Consider the following 16109-nt stretch of genomic DNA (forward strand, 5'->3'; position numbering starts at 1 on the left):
AAAAGGAGCCACAGGTCAGACTTTAACCCAGGCCACCGGCTCAGAGGACTAAAGCCTGGGTACATGGGGCACGCACACTAACCACTAGGCTACAGGTGCCCCCAATTTTCAAGTCATTATTTATTTATTAATTAAATGTACTTTCAAAGTTCTACCTGCAGTCTGAACAACAAATACAATATGTTAAAAATAATAAAATAATGAAAAGGAAAAATTCATCACAATTAGCAATTGGATCGAGTGAGATTAAATTGATTACCTTAAACGGAAAGATATTTCTCCATGTTGAGTAATTAATTGTTTGACTAATCATCGAAGTGCCAAAACAAACAGCAATGATTTTATTCTTCATTCTGCACGTGCGTTAAAAAGGTTTGTATACCTTGAACGTCCAGCAGCAGTAAATCAAACATGCCTGAAACCTCTGATGTAAACTGATTCTCTGGTTACTTTTTTTATTATCTAGAATCATATTCAGGCCTCCAGAGGATTGAAAAAAATACATTTGGAGAAAAGCTGGCAGAACCCAGAGTCCTTTTACGAAAGGTGAAAAGAACATTCGTCAAGGACAGTCCTCGACTGCACGGGCGCTCCTGCTAACAAGAGCCAGGAAGAGATGTTCTCAGAGAAGATTTATCAGACTGGTGGTTGAACTCTTGCTAGAACTTGTCAGCTAACATGCATGAAAATTCCTTTCAGAGGGCAGAGTTTTGAAAATGTCAGACGGACACAGACTCTTAAAATGGTACAGATGCCCACAGGAGAGAAAGTAAGAAAGCGGGGAAGCAAGAGTCGGGTAGTCTTAGTTGTCCACACATATTTTTACTCAGACTTCAACATTTCTACAGCCCATAAACAATCACTCTCAATGAAGGCAATTACAGGTATCACACTACAAGCAGATTGACAACAAAGTGAATGTTTTAGATTCAAGTGTTTAAAAATAACAAAAGCCCTTCATTTACAACAGCAGTTCATCAGATCATAGATTGTATGACGAATGGACAGCACAAAATCTAGCTTAAAGTCTAGCCACAGCTTATTTAGAGCTCCTCCTACTGACTGGTTGCAGTATAGATCATAAACCTACCTCCTCTATGTTAGCAGATGGGCCATGGGTTCAACCTTCTCAGACCTGTTCTGTAGTGGTAGCAAGAAATAATGCTGCTGTGTGTTCAAGTGCTCTTTTTTTTCTGAGAAGTTTCTTTAAAGTACTTATTTGATGTCATAAAAAGGTATAAAATGACTAAGGCACCGTGTGCACTGCAGCAGAGGAGACAAGGCGAGACTAAACATAAACTAACTAACACAGGAGTCACTGAACTTCTGTAACGCATCTGTGCTTTCGATTTCAGGAGCGACGTCATGACAAAAGCTCTCCCAGCCGATACCTACTATGGAGACTCTCAATGCACATCATATCAGTGGAAAGGATTTTAGCTTCATCTTTGTACAGCAGAAGGTTGAGGCACGTTGTCCATCTTTATATTTAGTTTATGCATCAACTACTTGAAGAGATCATTTCTTTGGATCAGGCTTGTCTTGTGGTTTTTTGCCGTCGTCTTCACTCGGTTTGTTTGAAAGAGGCTTCTCAGTTGGACTCGATTCATCTACCTTCGGTTCCTGGGTGGCAACAGCTGCTGGATTTGTCTTACTGGGGACTTCGGTTACTACGGTCTTGACTTCTTCTGCAGACGTTGTTTCGGATTCAGCTTCCTTGGCGGCAACCTCAGGAGTTACGGGCAGTTTCCCATCTTCTGCAGGCAAAGTATCTGCTTCTTTGGGAGCCTCCGTTGCAGGGGCCTCTGCATCTTCTGGAACTTCGGCTTCCTTGGAAACTACTGCAGGGACGACTTCTTCTTCTTCTTCCTTGGACACCTCTGCTGCCATGACGTCTGCATCTTTCTTGACTTCGGCAGAAATGATTTCTTCGGCTTCCTTGGAAACTTCTGGTGAGGCGAGTTCTGCTTCTTTGGAGACTTCTGCTTCCTTGACAGCCGTCTCTGTGGTCAGACTCTGACCCTCTTCTGTACCCTCGATAGTTGTCAGCAGCTCCGCTTTGGTTTCACTTTCTACAGCAGATTCTGTCGTGATAACCTCAGCTTCCTCAGTAGCAGTCTCAGTTACTGCAGTTTCAACCTCTTTAACAACCTCGGTAGCAATAATCTCTGACTCCTTGACTGCTTCTGTCACTACTGCTTCAACCTCTTTAGCAACTTCTGATGTTTCAGACACGGCTTCTGCCACGACCTCACTTGCTTCCTTTGCAACTTCACTTTCTGCCGCCATGACCTCCTTGATGACTGCTGCCTCAATCTCTTCGGTCACAGTTGCTACTGCGTCAGCCACCTTGGCCACATCAGCTGCTATAACCTCAACCTCCTTTACTATGCTTGCTACGGACTCAGTTGCTTGAGCTACATTGCTGGCAATTTCCTCTACAACCTTTGCTGCATCAGCGCCGGCTTCCACGGCAGACACAGGAGCTTCAGTTTCTAAACCTTCAACCGGCTTGGCTGCTGATTCAGTTTCTTGGACAACGGCCTCCTCGGATAGAGCAGCTACTGTAGCTTCTGACTCCTGAGCAACAGCTGAGACAGTCGTTTCCAGATGTGCTTCAGTATCCTTTTCCTCCCTGGCTAACACGGCAGCATCGGTCTCTTGTACGGCTCCATCAGAAGTCGATTCTTCTTTACACACAGCAGCAGTTTCTTGAACAGTGGGAGCTTGTAAACCTTCGGCTTCTGTAACCTCCGTGACTACATCCTTCACTTCAGGAACAACAATTTCTGAAGTTACAGCTGTACTCTGAACCTCCTCAGTGAGGTCTTTAATGGCCTCAACCTCCTGCACCAATGGCACAGCAGCAGCCGTCTCTGCGATGGTTTCAACTGTTCCTACAACTTCACTTTCTTTAAGCATAGTGGCAGCCTCTTTGATTATAACCTCTGCCTCCATCTCTGGAGGCACAGCGGCTGCTTCTGCCTGGGCCGCGCTGCTCACAGCCTCTATGATAGGAAGAACCTGTTGTATAGTTGGAGCTGTATCTTGGCTGTGTGCGGGAGAAGCAGCCTCCTGAGCTGAAATTCCCGCAGCCACTTCCTTAGGGACGACGACGCCGACCTTGCCGACCCCTGCGCCTGCTTCCATCACCAGCCAGTCCATTTTCTGTGCGTGCTGTGTGATTGCATCATCGACTCTGGCGTCAATCATCGCTTCGGTCAAAACTCCATCTTCAGAGGAGTATGCAGCCGCCTTCAGAAAAACCAAAATTGAATAAACGTTTTGGTTTTTGTTTACGAGTGGAATCATCAACAGGCTTTTCTACTCACCTGCCAGGCCACACCCAGTTTGGAGATTTCACGGCCGGACATGCCTTCAGCTCGCTTTGCGATGTCGGAGCACTTCTGGCCATAGTCGAACTGAGCCAGCTTTAATCTCCTGTTGAGTTCAAGCACAAGAGGTTTGAATAGTAAATGAGCCTTGAGCTCAAACTCCTCTCAGAGATCATCCATTTATTTTTATGGTTTCAACTCATCAGTACACTCTGTCTTACTTCTTGTTGACTTTAACACCATTTCATAAAAGCATTAAGTAATGAAGCATAAGCAACTTTGGTTTCAGGACTACATACATCATTATGCAACTTGAGTTAGCAAGGCTACTTCAAGGGACCAAAGCGCTCCTATGTGGTAGTAAATCACCTCCGCCATTGAGCAGACACTCCAGTATTGAATTACACTCACTGTCTTCCAGTAGTGGCAGGACCCAGCACAAATTTGTCGAAATACAGGCGCACCAGCCTCTCCCTCTCCTCGAGACCCGGTAATGCAAAGTTCACGATCTCGTCAATGCGATCATTAATGGCCCAGTCGAACTGTTCTGGCTGGTTACTAGCAAGCACCAGCATGAACCTGACGAGAGAGAGAGAGAGAGAGAGAGAGAGAGAGAGAGGGAGAGAGAGAGAGAGAGGGAGAGAGGGAGAGAGAGAGAGAGAGAGGGAGAGGGAGACTACTTAGACCTGTGGTCAGTGACCTTTTCAGTCATGGCAGGGACATTTTCATGCCCGGCCATGCTTAGTGAATTATTTAAAAGGTACCGACTTGTTGCTCTGCTCCCCAGTGCGGTACAGGAATGCGTTGAGGGTGGCTCGGAGGTCCTCGCTGATTTTCTCCTGCGATGCAAAAATCATGACTCATGAATATATGATTAAAACACAGGGCGTCATCACCATGCGCATGGCACTGCAGCTGAACTCACAGTGGATCGCTTGCGCAAGAACGCGTCAGCCTCATCCACGAAGAGCAAGACGCTGCAGAGAATCAGAGAACATCAAAGAGAGTGAGCCGCTGTTTTTCTTTAAGGCCTTTAAAGTAATTAGTCAGTAGAATTAGAGATGCTCTTGATGCAGCAAAACCTACATGTTACCTTGGGTGAGTATAAAACCGCTGCTAACACATTATGGCACATCATCTTACGATGTTAATGGATCACATTAAAGTGCTCTACCCTCTGCCGCTGGTGCTGGCCCAGTCAAACACCTTGTGCATGGCAGTGACTCCATCGCGCCCCATGGGTGCCACGTCCCCTCCTGTCATGATGGCAAAGTCCATCCCTGAGTGGAGAGCCAGTTTCTGAGAGTTCATGGAAAAAAGGTGTTTTTAATGAAGAACCAGTGAGGCAGACAAACAAATACACAACCATGTCAAAACAAGCTAGCTTTACTAACAAAAAAAAAGGCGACCAAACGGCATGCTAACAAACTAATTAAATGAATTCAATCATTAGTATGGTATTCACTGTGGGCAGCCAATCACGGCTTACTCCTCATTTATCCAAAACGCAGCAAAAGATGTGATGCATAAAACCACGAGGGCAGAGATTTTTTGTCTGAAGAGTCAATCTAATTTTTTAACTGTTAAGTCAATGAACGTTTTCATGAAAGAACACCGTAGACTGAATCATCTCAGTTTCATGAAGATCAGAAGAAAGCCGGAGCAAAACACACACTTTCATTCATGTAAAAAGTCACCGTATCATGTTATTTATTTTTATCAATGAGGAGTTTGCCCTACCTTGGCAAAGAGTGTTTTTCCAGTTCCAGGGGGCCCGTACATCAGGATGTTTCTGTACAAGCCTTTGTTCTGCCTCGTGTTGCGAGTGGCGATAGCAATGTCTCGAACCCGTTCCTCCAAACCTGCCTGTGAGATCCACGGCACAATGACGAGATTAAACGCTTCTCACGGTTATTACATGAATGATACATTCAAAAGGTATCAATTTACAGTTTATGTAAATGTAAAAAACTACAAGCAGTTAATGACTCACGCTGAGCACCACGCCGTCCAAGGCATCCTGCGGTCTGCTTCTCAGACGCTTGGTTGTCTAAGAATGATGAAAACAGAGAATGACACAGTGGGCACACAATCATTCAGGATGGAAAGGCAGAGAAACTTTGAGCTGAAAGCTAAATGCAAATGTTTTCTCATAACATTCAGACAATGTGCTTCATTTTCACACTTCATCGAAGACTCTCCTGCTCTGCAAAACAGATTCAAGTTCTTGCAAACATTAAAAGACTCGAGGACTCAACCCTTGAAAAACAACTATATCTATCACTTCCCTGTGTTACGTTGAATACAGGTACGTATTCACACACTCACATCGCATGATGATGTGCTTCTACATCAACACACAAATCCACTCAACACATTTTTTTGCCAGAAAATATCTGATGCACTGATTTGTTGCGCTACCAGCTGTTACAGGATGATGCCCAAAAACCTCATCCAAAGCAAGGCTCCAGACAGTCCACAGTTTTTCTGCATGGTTGCTATAACAACCAATAATTAAATAATCTCGGTTTAAAATTCATTGATTTACCATGCATGTACAGTACCGTACATAAGTTGGACTTTATCAGCAGACAAACAGACTACATATGGTGATAAAGTCTGACCTTGATCGGGTGCTTGATGGCCTCTGCGATAGTTAACCTGGAGGTCTCTCTGACCAGAGAAGGTTTACCCAGGCGAGCCTCGATGTAGCGCCCGGCCACAGACGTGGCATTCCTGGCTGAGTAAACTCCGACTGCCAACAGCGTGAAACCAGCAACCTGTGGGCGGGAAAAGTGCAAACACACACCTCTTCAAATATACTGTAGGGCATTGCAAATATGAAAACTATTATCTGCATCTCTCCTGTGGTTTAAGTGTTAAAAGTTTGACAGGTCTGAAATGGATTTACCGTGGCTGTGAGTTTGTCCCAGTCAGAGACAAAGGCCCTGAATCCCTCCCCGAACACCGCCCCGGCCGTCCTGCCAGGAACAAAAACACAATTATCACACCGACCGCCTCCACTGTGGCAGACATGCTTCACTCCAGCCCTCTGAGACGTTTGTTGAACAGCTGAGAGAGATAGCAGGAGATAACATGCCAGTTACTCTCAGGATTAAGGAGAGACGAATGTCATTTCGCCCTCACTTTATAGATTCAAGGACAGTTTGTCTGTGTTCAGCAGCTTTCAGGCGGATCTGTTCCCTGATCAGGTCGGCGTTCTCTCGCTCCACCTGGGCCCGGGCTTTGGCCTCCGCTTCAATGCGAAGCAGGTCGTTCTTGTGTCTCAGGTCCATCTCGTGTTCGATGGTAGCTGAGAGGAAAAGGAGCAGAAATGAATTTCTACCAACTTACATCCACTTCTCATATTCAAATAAATTAAGACTAACACTATTACACTGTGAAAAATCTAGATTTGACTTATTAAAAAAGGACAGATCACTTAATGGCTCCTGTAATAAACATACAACTTATTATATGTTGAAGGGGCCATGAAATAATTTACAACTTCTGTCAGCCTCGTATGACAGTACGATGCCGTTTGAACAATTTTACTGAACATTGTGAGGAGATGATGAATGTGTAAATGCACGAGTTCATTCTGTTTTCTTCATCCACCTTTTCTCATGCCCTCTTGCTTCATAACAGACTCCTCTTGTTTGCGAAGGTTTTCGTCATTGACGAATTGCTGTTGATAGAAAAAATGACACATGAACGCTCCGTTGTGGTATTCAGGTACTGATTCCAAATGTTTGTTTCAAAGGTTTACCTGCTGCCTGAGCTGATCATCATACCTCTGTCTGGCAAGTTTGTCTTGATATTGTGCCCTCTAGAGGGGATACAGAGAATGATTGGTTCGGTTGACATGTAAAACGCCTTCTTATGAGTAACGTTTGTATTTCGCTGCCTGACTAGAGTGTCGTTCAGCGTCATTTCTTTACCGCCTGGTTTTGTTTGGTCTCCTCTGCGAGTGTTTTCCGTCTCTCCTCCCCCTGGAGCTGGATCTGCTCGCCCTTCAGCTGCTCCAAAGCCGCCTCATATTCCTGTCAGAGAGATTCAATTGGGTTGTGTTTACTGACATCAGGATCAAGTAGTAAACACTTCTGAGAGAAGAATCAGAGGATGGAAGAATTACACCAAAGGCAGCCCTAAGGCAGTGGAACTACGTAGCATGCAGGAAGTAAGACTACATTTATGTCGAGCAGTTTTATTTCTTTTACTTTAAAACAACAGATGCAAACCCACAAGTTTTAAGTGTTTATTATCATTTTTTTAACCAAATGTAAAAAATATAGGTGTCAATTTGTCACAACTTATTTTTGCTAATATAGAAAAATGGGAGAGATGTTCCGGCGAGCTCATCAATATCTTGATAGTGTGAATATCGATTAATCATGCTCTTTGATGTTTTCTTGCATGTTTTTCATTGTTATGCTTTGTAAAAAGTAAAACATTGTTTTCAATAATCTCTATGGCGTGGCCTTGTTTCCCTTGCATATGACATTTGTTGTATTATCATTTCATATGCATATTGAATTAAATGGAAATAGTTCTTGTTTTGTTTTGTTTTAATTAACCGGTATCTTTCACTATGTGCTTTCAAAGTGAATTTCTGTCACTAATCAAACAAATGTTAGATAACTGCCTGTACATTAGAGTTCTTGTTATACAGTCTATTGGCTAAGCAATTAATACCCCTCCTCCAGCACCTACTTTCACTTTACTCTGATGCTCCAGCTGTACAGTCTGCTCCTGCATACGAGCCAGCCCCAGAGCTTCCTTGGCATGTCCTGTGGTTATAATTAAGAAACAACTGCTTCATTCATTCAGCAATTTAAATTTAACAACCCGGACAATGAAAGCAGGGCTTTTGAGCATAATACACTTTACATCGCCACCAGAAAATGATGCAAAACTAAACCTGCTTGTCAGAAATGTCAGCAGAAATATGAAGGGTGCATATAAACACAAACAAAAAAATACGTCTGTACAGACAGAACAGGATGAAACATATTCACATGCCCATACTGGCATGAAGGGAATGATATGAGAGACAGGTGAAAGGCTGCAAGGACACTTTGTTCCCTCTTCACTGGGACACGCCCACCAAACCTCTACATGTGCAGTGTGGAGGTCAAATGGGCTGGCAGGCATGTTGCAAGCAGCATGTAGGCTACTGCAATCTATAGGAGCTCGATTCGGTCGGTTCCCCCGAGTTTAATAAAAGGACATCTGACAAGCCAAAGCCCGGTTCAAATCTGAGGAAATGTGGTGGCATGTATGCATGTAGTTATGGCAGCACAGAATGGGTGAAACTTGTTGCACGGTTTTCACCAGTGCTGTGTGGAGGAAAAAAGTTTTAAAGTTGACAATGCTTTGCTTCTCAGGCTGTCAGTCTGTGCTGAATTAAATAATGACACTGGACAGTGAAGCAGAGCTCATTAAAAAAGTGACTTTCAAAGTGTGTATACTGGTCAGCACTCTTTCAGGTGCAAGTTTTCTGTAAGGAGTTCTGCTCGTTCAAAAAGAACAGCAAGTCCCAACACAGGAATGTTTCCTCCATTCTAGTCATCTTGTTGACTAAAACTTTTCCATTTAAAATTGGATTAGATATGGAAATACACATGTCGCTTTAGTTTACACTGTTTTAAATGATCATTATTACGCACGTGATTTGTCGAGATCCCTTGCAGCTTTCGCAGCTCTCTCCAGCCCAGTCGGGTCAAAGTTGCTCCACTTGTCCACGGGTTTGTTTCCCCCTGAACCTCCAGGGGCCCCCCCGCCACTTTCCCCCGAAGCAGCCGCTGTCTGCTCCTCCAAGGGCGGCTGCGAGCCGGAGCTCTTCCCCCAACCAAAGAGCCACGACATGCTGCTTCAATGGAGTCCGAGCGACAGGCTGCACTCAGTGGCTCTGTAGTACCCCAACTCCCCGGTGATACACTTACCCATGCGGTTGTTGAACTACAATCAAGTGCAACATATGATGCAAGGTGATATCCGGTTAAAACTTTCAAAATAAAAGAAACTTAAACGAAAAAGCCTGTCAATATAGACCTCCACATTACTTTATACAACATTAAACGGAAGAGTGGGTTTATAATAATAACTTTATTTGTTGTAATTGATTACGTTGCACTTGTGTTTTGATGCAACATGAAATTCAGGTTTAGGTTTTCTGTCAAAAGATTTTAGCTTCTTTCTTTTATTTATAAAATGGGGGGCTATATACCTATGAATAATACAATATACTCATAAACCATGCACAGTTAACAACTAGATGTTTATCATAAAGTGTATTTAAATAAACACCAATTTCATGCATGATGAGCAATTTATCACATTCCTTATTAAACTTGACTATTTGTTCACAATTTGAAGGAACATGTGATTTGTTTGTTTTGACTATGTGTTTAGCTCTGTTGTCCTTGTATTTAGCTGTACGCCTCTTTCTGTCTTCCTGTAAAGTGTCAATCAGATGTGCATGTAAGTTGAGAACAACTTGAAACTTGATGCCAGTTCCTTCTATATGTACACATACACGCAAAGCCTGAAGGTGTCTTTACGTCCATGCTTTCTCCCCATGTTAAGATTTATTACTGTGATATGCAAGGAGTATGTTGCCTAATTGTGTATATGATACACAATTTACAATATCATATATAGATGACATGAAAATGGATCTAATCAGAGAACAGGGGTGTAATATATTCTATAGTCTGAGTCAAATGTTTTGGTGCCCTGTTGTGTTAAGTACTAATCTCCCAAATGAGGTGCAGAGTTTATCTCAGAGAGAGAGAGAGAGAGAGAGAGGGGGGGGGGGGGGGGGGGGGGGGGGGTGAATGTTCACTTTTATTTGCTCTGTGGACTGAGATCAATGAATAAATTAAAATCTACATGAGCATATACAATGTTCCCTTGACCTTGAAATTCTTTGCCTTCAGAAGAGTTCAATGTGTACATCTCTGTACCCGTCATGTGATGCATATTAAACGAACACAGATGGGAATCATTGCATCACAATACATCAAATATAAAAGAAACTAAAACCACATCAATTAATGTCATTTATCAAGGCAACATTCATCAAAGCGTCTATCAGAGGTAAATGCTAACAATGATAAAGTATAAAACCTAATATTGTTTTTCAGACTATACTATAATACTGTATCCACTGAAGCTGGACATCATTATTTTTTTTAATAAAATGAATAAAAAATCGAATAGTCAAGGACTGATTGAGCAACAAAAAAACAGTTAAAGTACTTTATTATGATTACCTAGAATGAACATATTGAGACAAATAAAATATACAGACTAACCATGCAATACATAATGTTTCGCTTTAAAAAAAAAAAAAGTATAGTAGGGGTTTTTTTTATATAAAGAAAACAACATCTCACTAATAATAACATGGTAAATAACTGCTGGAAGAAAGGTAAAAAATAAGAGGTTAAATTATGACTATTAAACATATAGAACAGTTAAAATTAATAGCATATAAGACACTGTTTTTCATGTACGGCTATGTAATTGACCCCCGTGTACTGTACATCTATATGACAGTTGCGAAAGAGGCTTTACGCCATATGGAGCATTCAGGAGCTCTGGGATACATATAGCATCCATGAGTTGTGTGTAAATGTATTGCAAAGTTCAGTTTACATTTATATTTTATATAGTGGCACGACAAGTGTCAAATTGACGACTAATACTAATTTAATTAAAATTCTACAAGTGCAGTGTAAAAAAACATTTGAGGGGAGATTTTTTGTTGTGAAAGTCGAATGAACGAGTTGAGTGAGAAAACATGAAGGCAACAATAGATACGCAGCACAACGTACCTTACGTCATGTGAACGTGTACGTAAAAGGCGGAGCGTTTGGTTACATAGAGTGCAGTGGAGACAAAAGTGAGCAGTCTAGTCTGTGCCTGTAGTGTTATTACTGAAATAAAGGCGTGAAAACTCGGAAAGATGTCAGCTGTTTGTGTAGCTTTGAGTCGAAATGTTTTGGCTATTAGGAGTTGTGGCTCCATGGTGGTAAGTACAGAACAATTTACCAGTGTGTTAAGTCTCCACATACATGGCTCATGTGTTTCCTATAATGTACGTAGAATAATGTGTTTTCGTGTTAATTTATCAGCTGTTTGTTTAAAGAAAGGCTGTAGTAGACCTATATCATCCTCACGTGCATTATGTCATTGCAAAACGTATGTCTGTAAATGACCTGTAGTAACACACCTTTCTCCAAGGCCAAATGTGAATTAATGCCTCATAATACTGAACATACTATCTGCTGTAGTGTTAATGTGAACGAGAGTAGTACAAACAAAGTCTAAGTGTTGTTATTAATATAAGATAATTATCTTCTACTTAGTAAACATTATCTGACCTATTGTGAACCTCCTTACTCCTGTTAAAGACCTTCTGTTTGTACCGCAGAGTATTTAGTCTGTTTTATCTGTCTGAGTACACAAACATTTATTGACATCTTAATACTACAAGAAACAAAATTCATTTTTCCTACTAAATGTGTCTTGTATTGTCCTTAAAGAGTCAGTTAGGTAATCACAGATTTCACAGTGATGTAACGCTTGCATGTCTGTTCTTACACGCGTCCACTAGGGGGCGCACCCACACCTACTGTATGTATAAGACACTTACGCAAACAGGTTAAATAGTGTTTTAATGTGCAAACATCAAGTGACTGGTCATTTTTAAACTGAAGAGGGTGTTTACATTTTACAAAATGTGTATTGTATTGTGTTGTTATGATATTTTATTTTATTTGACTTATTTTGACCTCTGTGTAACTTTTGTCTCAGTATGAAAGTTTGTCTATCTGTCCTTCCATGAAGGGATCATTTTCAATATTTTAAACTTTCAATACAAATAAAGTCCCATCATTTAGTTGTGTGTGTATCAGCTGATGAACCAGCACACGTGGTGACAGCTGAGCTTTACAGGATATATTACCAAGGACCTCCTATTTTAGCCTTGGTTGACCTAACAGGTCACATTTTACTTTTCTGTTTTTTAAGTTTATTCATATACATTAACTCTTCTGTTTGTTTTCATCTAATCTGTGATTTAGATGGTGCGTTATGCCCAGACTGCTGCCGCCCCAGCTCCTGAACCCAGGATCAAGAAGTTCCAGATTTACCGCTGGGACCCTGACACTGCAGGAGACAAACCACGGATGCAGACTTATGAAGTTGACCTCAACACGTAAGGACACATTGTGTCCATGAACAGAACATTGTCTGAGCTTTTATTTATTAATCAAATTGATTTGTTAATACACTGACATCTTCTTTTTGAAATAGCTGTGGTCCAATGGTTCTGGATGCTCTCATTAAGATCAAGAATGAGATGGATCCTACGCTCACATTCAGACGCTCCTGCAGAGAAGGTAAGAAACAAACAATCAACTAGTACATACTAATAAGAATGACTCATTTGAAACATATTAACATATTTGTTTGACTGCACCTTTGTGCCTGACCTTAGTAACCAAGTGATTTTGTATTTCTGTAGGTATTTGCGGCTCATGTGCGATGAACATAAACGGAGGCAACACTCTGGCATGTTTGAACAAAATTGACAGCAACCCGAGCAAACCAACTAAAATCTACCCGCTCCCACACATGTATGTGGTCAAAGATCTGGTGCCTGTAAGTACTGCAAGTCATTGAAGTGGATTTTTCAAAAAACAACAACAACAATGAAAACATCACAATGAATTAGATCGTTAAGATTATGAAACACAAGATAAACAATAAAAATAGAGTTATGATATTACACACAAACAATTATTAAAAATGTAAATACATGTTATCTCTATAGTCCATCTTAATAATCATAGAGCATTAGGATGACTGAATACTTGAAATAGCATAAATTGAAGTCCAAACTATTGGTCGTCTGTTTTGATTTTTCTTTTGCGTTATTTCCACTAGGATATGAGCAACTTCTATGCTCAGTACAAATCCATCGAGCCCTACCTGAAAAAGAAGGATGAGACTCAGGAGGGGAAGGAGCAGTATTTCCAGTCGGTGGAGGACAGGCAGAAACTGGTAAATAAACCCAGATAAATGGATGCAGATAAATAACTTCATTAGGCTTCCTGTCATCTTACCTGTCTTGTGCCACTTCAGAGTTATTACATTTGAAGGAATGAAACCGTCAGTGGTATCATTCTGCTTTGCCTGTCAAGTCATATTAGACCATAAAGATGGGGAGAATAATATGTTCTTCTTCATCCGACAGGACGGTCTGTACGAGTGCATCCTGTGTGCTTGCTGCAGCACCAGCTGCCCCAGCTACTGGTGGAACGGAGACAAATACCTGGGACCTGCTGTCCTCATGCAGGTGGGTACTGACACTGTCAGAACCTTTTTCTTAGTCATCATGAAATTATTTGGTGGATGAAATATGGAAGGGAAACACTGGTAGTTCCTGGCAACTAGTGAGGTAAGACAAATGTGAAGTTTAGCCTGAGGGTGAAGCCAAACCCTGGAGATGTAGTTAATATTTAATCACATTCTCCTCTGGTTGGTTGCGTTTGTTTATTTCTAACTCTCGGGTACACTTTATCAGCTCACCTGAGGCCGAGGCTGTTCTTTGAGCTTTGAAGACTTAACTTCATCGATGTCTCTCAAGAGTTGGGACACATTCCACTGCTTGTTTTAGAGCACTGCTGTGGGTATTTCTGATTTTTCTTTTTGCTTGTTGAAACACATCAGTCACGCAAAAATCGCCCAAGTATAAGTGCTAAAATACGTTTAATTAAATGTAAATATTTGTGGCAATGTTCTTTGATTTATTGTTTTCAGTGCAGCTTTTGAACAGGGTCAACTGTTATCTGTCAAAATAACCACAGTCATTGTCATCACTAACCCAAAATCAAATGTTCTTTATGGGAGCAAATCCAGGTTCGATATAGGACAGACTAAAATTACAAAAATGCGCTCTTGGTTGAAACATCTCAATAATACATACAAAATGCAGATTCATTAGTAAATATAAAAGTGGAAACAGGCCATACAAATAATGGAATTTACCTCACAGGTTGCAGGATATTAACCTCACTGATTATCCCATATGCACTTTATTGAAGCCTGTGCAGCATTTGGCAGATGTTCAGAGACAGGGTTGCTGTTTTGATTAAGAGCTGATGTCACAGAGATGTACTGAACCTTCATTTATCAGCTGTTTTTCTACCAAAAATATGAATCCCTGGTCAAAGACGTAATTGATCGATAAACTGTAGTCAAGGCATGTATTTTTTGAAAGCTGAATAATACCTATAAACTATTGGATGTTAAAATGCAGATGTCAAATTCAGGATTTTTTCTGCTGTATTTTGAGAAGCTTCATTTCCCATTAAAAATGTGTTTTGAAGTTTAGGAGGACAAATGTAAAAAAACTGACGTGTCAAAAATGCTGAAATTCTGAACTGGCAGTTTTGCAAGTTTCAAGAAGTTTAGCCATTCAGAAAGTGTCCAGTTATTTTTCCTGTAGTGGTTTTTCTTTGGATCATTTACCACCAACATATGGAAAACAATAAATAATGGAAAACAAAAATGACCCCTAACAGGTCAGACAACATGTTTGATTCCTGTCCTATTCTCCACAGGCCTACCGCTGGATGATTGACTCCCGTGATGAGTTCACTGAGGAGCGTCTGTCAAAACTTCAGGACCCCTTCTCTCTCTACCGCTGCCACACGATCATGAACTGCACCAAAACGTGCCCCAAGGTACTTAAACACATTTTCACAAATACATTTTTCCACAGATGTTGGATTGAAGTTTTCTCACTGTCTGTCTGACGCGCTGCTCCACAGGGACTGAATCCAGGAAAGGCCATTGCAGAAATCAAGAAAATGATGGCAACTTACAAAGAGAAGAAGGCAGCAGCTACATGAAGGTCCTGCTCGCCCGAGATCAGCTAATCATATCATGACCTGAGTTAAGACGAAGAGGAGAGCAAACAAGGACATTTTTATTCAGTTGGCACCTTTTAAGAGTTTCACGAGTATTTGAGATGTGAGTGTGAGCGGGATCGTGTAAGGGCGCAGCAGAAAGGGTGTAAGCAGACGGAGCTGGACAGAACTGTAAGCTTTATAGTTTAAAAGAGGCAACATGTTGGACCACATTTCTGCCATTTGGCTGCATAATGAAGAAACCAGGCCTTGCTGTATTTATTCATTAAGAAACTCTCATCAACTTGTATTCACACTGTAAATATTTAAATATATGTTCATTAAAAATGTGCTGTGCTACTTTGGGATGATTCAAGTGTGAGTAGTTAAGTTATCTCTCATAATCAGTATTGAAGGAGACATTTTTGATTTCCATAAAAGGCTTTGCACAAAATAAACTAAGCAAATAAAACCTGCATGCGCGACAGAAAAGTTAGTAAAGTATGCAGATGTTATCAGCGTGTGTCACATGACTCGTTTTGTAAAAAATTATAGGCCCATGAAATATGTCACGTTGCATTTACTCATAGCTAAAGGGTTGCTGATGACTTTATCCACGCTACCACGACAGTGCTCAGTGGGACACATAGTGACTGAACCCATACATTACAACTACAGTTTACACTTAACCTACATTATCAGGTCACAATGTCTACTGTAAAATAAGGGTTTATAGAGGTGTGTCTCTGAGGGAGCAGAGGGGGATTTTCTGTCACAACTTCACCAACTAACAATGTGCACGAACGTTTCTTGTAGTATGAAGATCTTGTGACTTTCTTCAGGGTCATCG

The 16109-nt window shown here is 41.2% G+C and overlaps 2 protein-coding genes across 2 annotated transcripts; one reads left to right on the forward strand and one right to left on the reverse strand.

Annotated features, from left to right (window-relative positions):
* Nucleotides 1-806: 806 nt before the first annotated feature.
* Nucleotides 807-9328, reverse strand: LOC306833937 (ATPase family AAA domain-containing protein 3-A-like). Its single transcript, XM_079359578.1, has 16 exons — nucleotides 9005-9328; nucleotides 8049-8125; nucleotides 7277-7378; nucleotides 7105-7164; nucleotides 6954-7023; nucleotides 6483-6648; nucleotides 6247-6316; nucleotides 5960-6115; nucleotides 5329-5385; nucleotides 5076-5201; nucleotides 4510-4634; nucleotides 4261-4312; nucleotides 4104-4174; nucleotides 3747-3914; nucleotides 3333-3441; nucleotides 807-3255 (listed from the first exon to the last, which is right to left on the reverse strand). Exons 1-16 carry the CDS (start codon nucleotides 9201-9203, stop codon nucleotides 1519-1521), a joined length of 3345 nt encoding a protein of 1114 aa, XP_079215704.1. The 5' UTR covers nucleotides 9204-9328; the 3' UTR covers nucleotides 807-1518.
* A 1873-nt stretch (nucleotides 9329-11201) lies between these two features.
* LOC306834076 (succinate dehydrogenase [ubiquinone] iron-sulfur subunit, mitochondrial) lies at nucleotides 11202-15624 on the forward strand. The gene is made up of 8 exons (XM_079359838.1): nucleotides 11202-11373; nucleotides 12428-12561; nucleotides 12660-12745; nucleotides 12871-13007; nucleotides 13293-13409; nucleotides 13603-13704; nucleotides 14972-15094; nucleotides 15182-15624. Exons 1-8 carry the CDS (start codon nucleotides 11308-11310, stop codon nucleotides 15260-15262), a joined length of 846 nt encoding a protein of 281 aa, XP_079215964.1. The 5' UTR covers nucleotides 11202-11307; the 3' UTR covers nucleotides 15263-15624.
* Nucleotides 15625-16109: the final 485 nt, after the last annotated feature.

This window comes from Symphodus melops (genome assembly GCF_947650265.1).
Source record: "Symphodus melops genome assembly, chromosome: 13".
In the NCBI taxonomy this organism is placed as follows: Eukaryota; Metazoa; Chordata; class Actinopteri; order Labriformes; family Labridae; genus Symphodus; species Symphodus melops.

Coding starts and splice junctions, on each gene's coding strand:
- LOC306834076 (XM_079359838.1), top strand. CDS start 11,308: ATGTCAGCTGTTTGTGTAGCTTTGAGTCGAAATGTTTTGGCTATTAGG. Junction 13,705..14,971: donor GACCTGCTGTCCTCATGCAG/GTGGGTACTGAC, acceptor TATTCTCCACAG/GCCTACCGCTGGATGATTGA. Junction 15,095..15,181: donor GCACCAAAACGTGCCCCAAG/GTACTTAAACAC, acceptor GCTGCTCCACAG/GGACTGAATCCAGGAAAGGC.
- LOC306833937 (XM_079359578.1), bottom strand. CDS start 9,203: ATGTCGTGGCTCTTTGGTTGGGGGAAGAGCTCCGGCTCGCAGCCGCCC. Junction 8,126..9,004: donor AAGGGATCTCGACAAATCAC/GTGCGTAATAAT, acceptor TTATAACCACAG/GACATGCCAAGGAAGCTCTG. Junction 3,442..3,746: donor CCTGCCACTACTGGAAGACA/GTGAGTGTAATT, acceptor TGAACTCAACAG/GAGATTAAAGCTGGCTCAGT.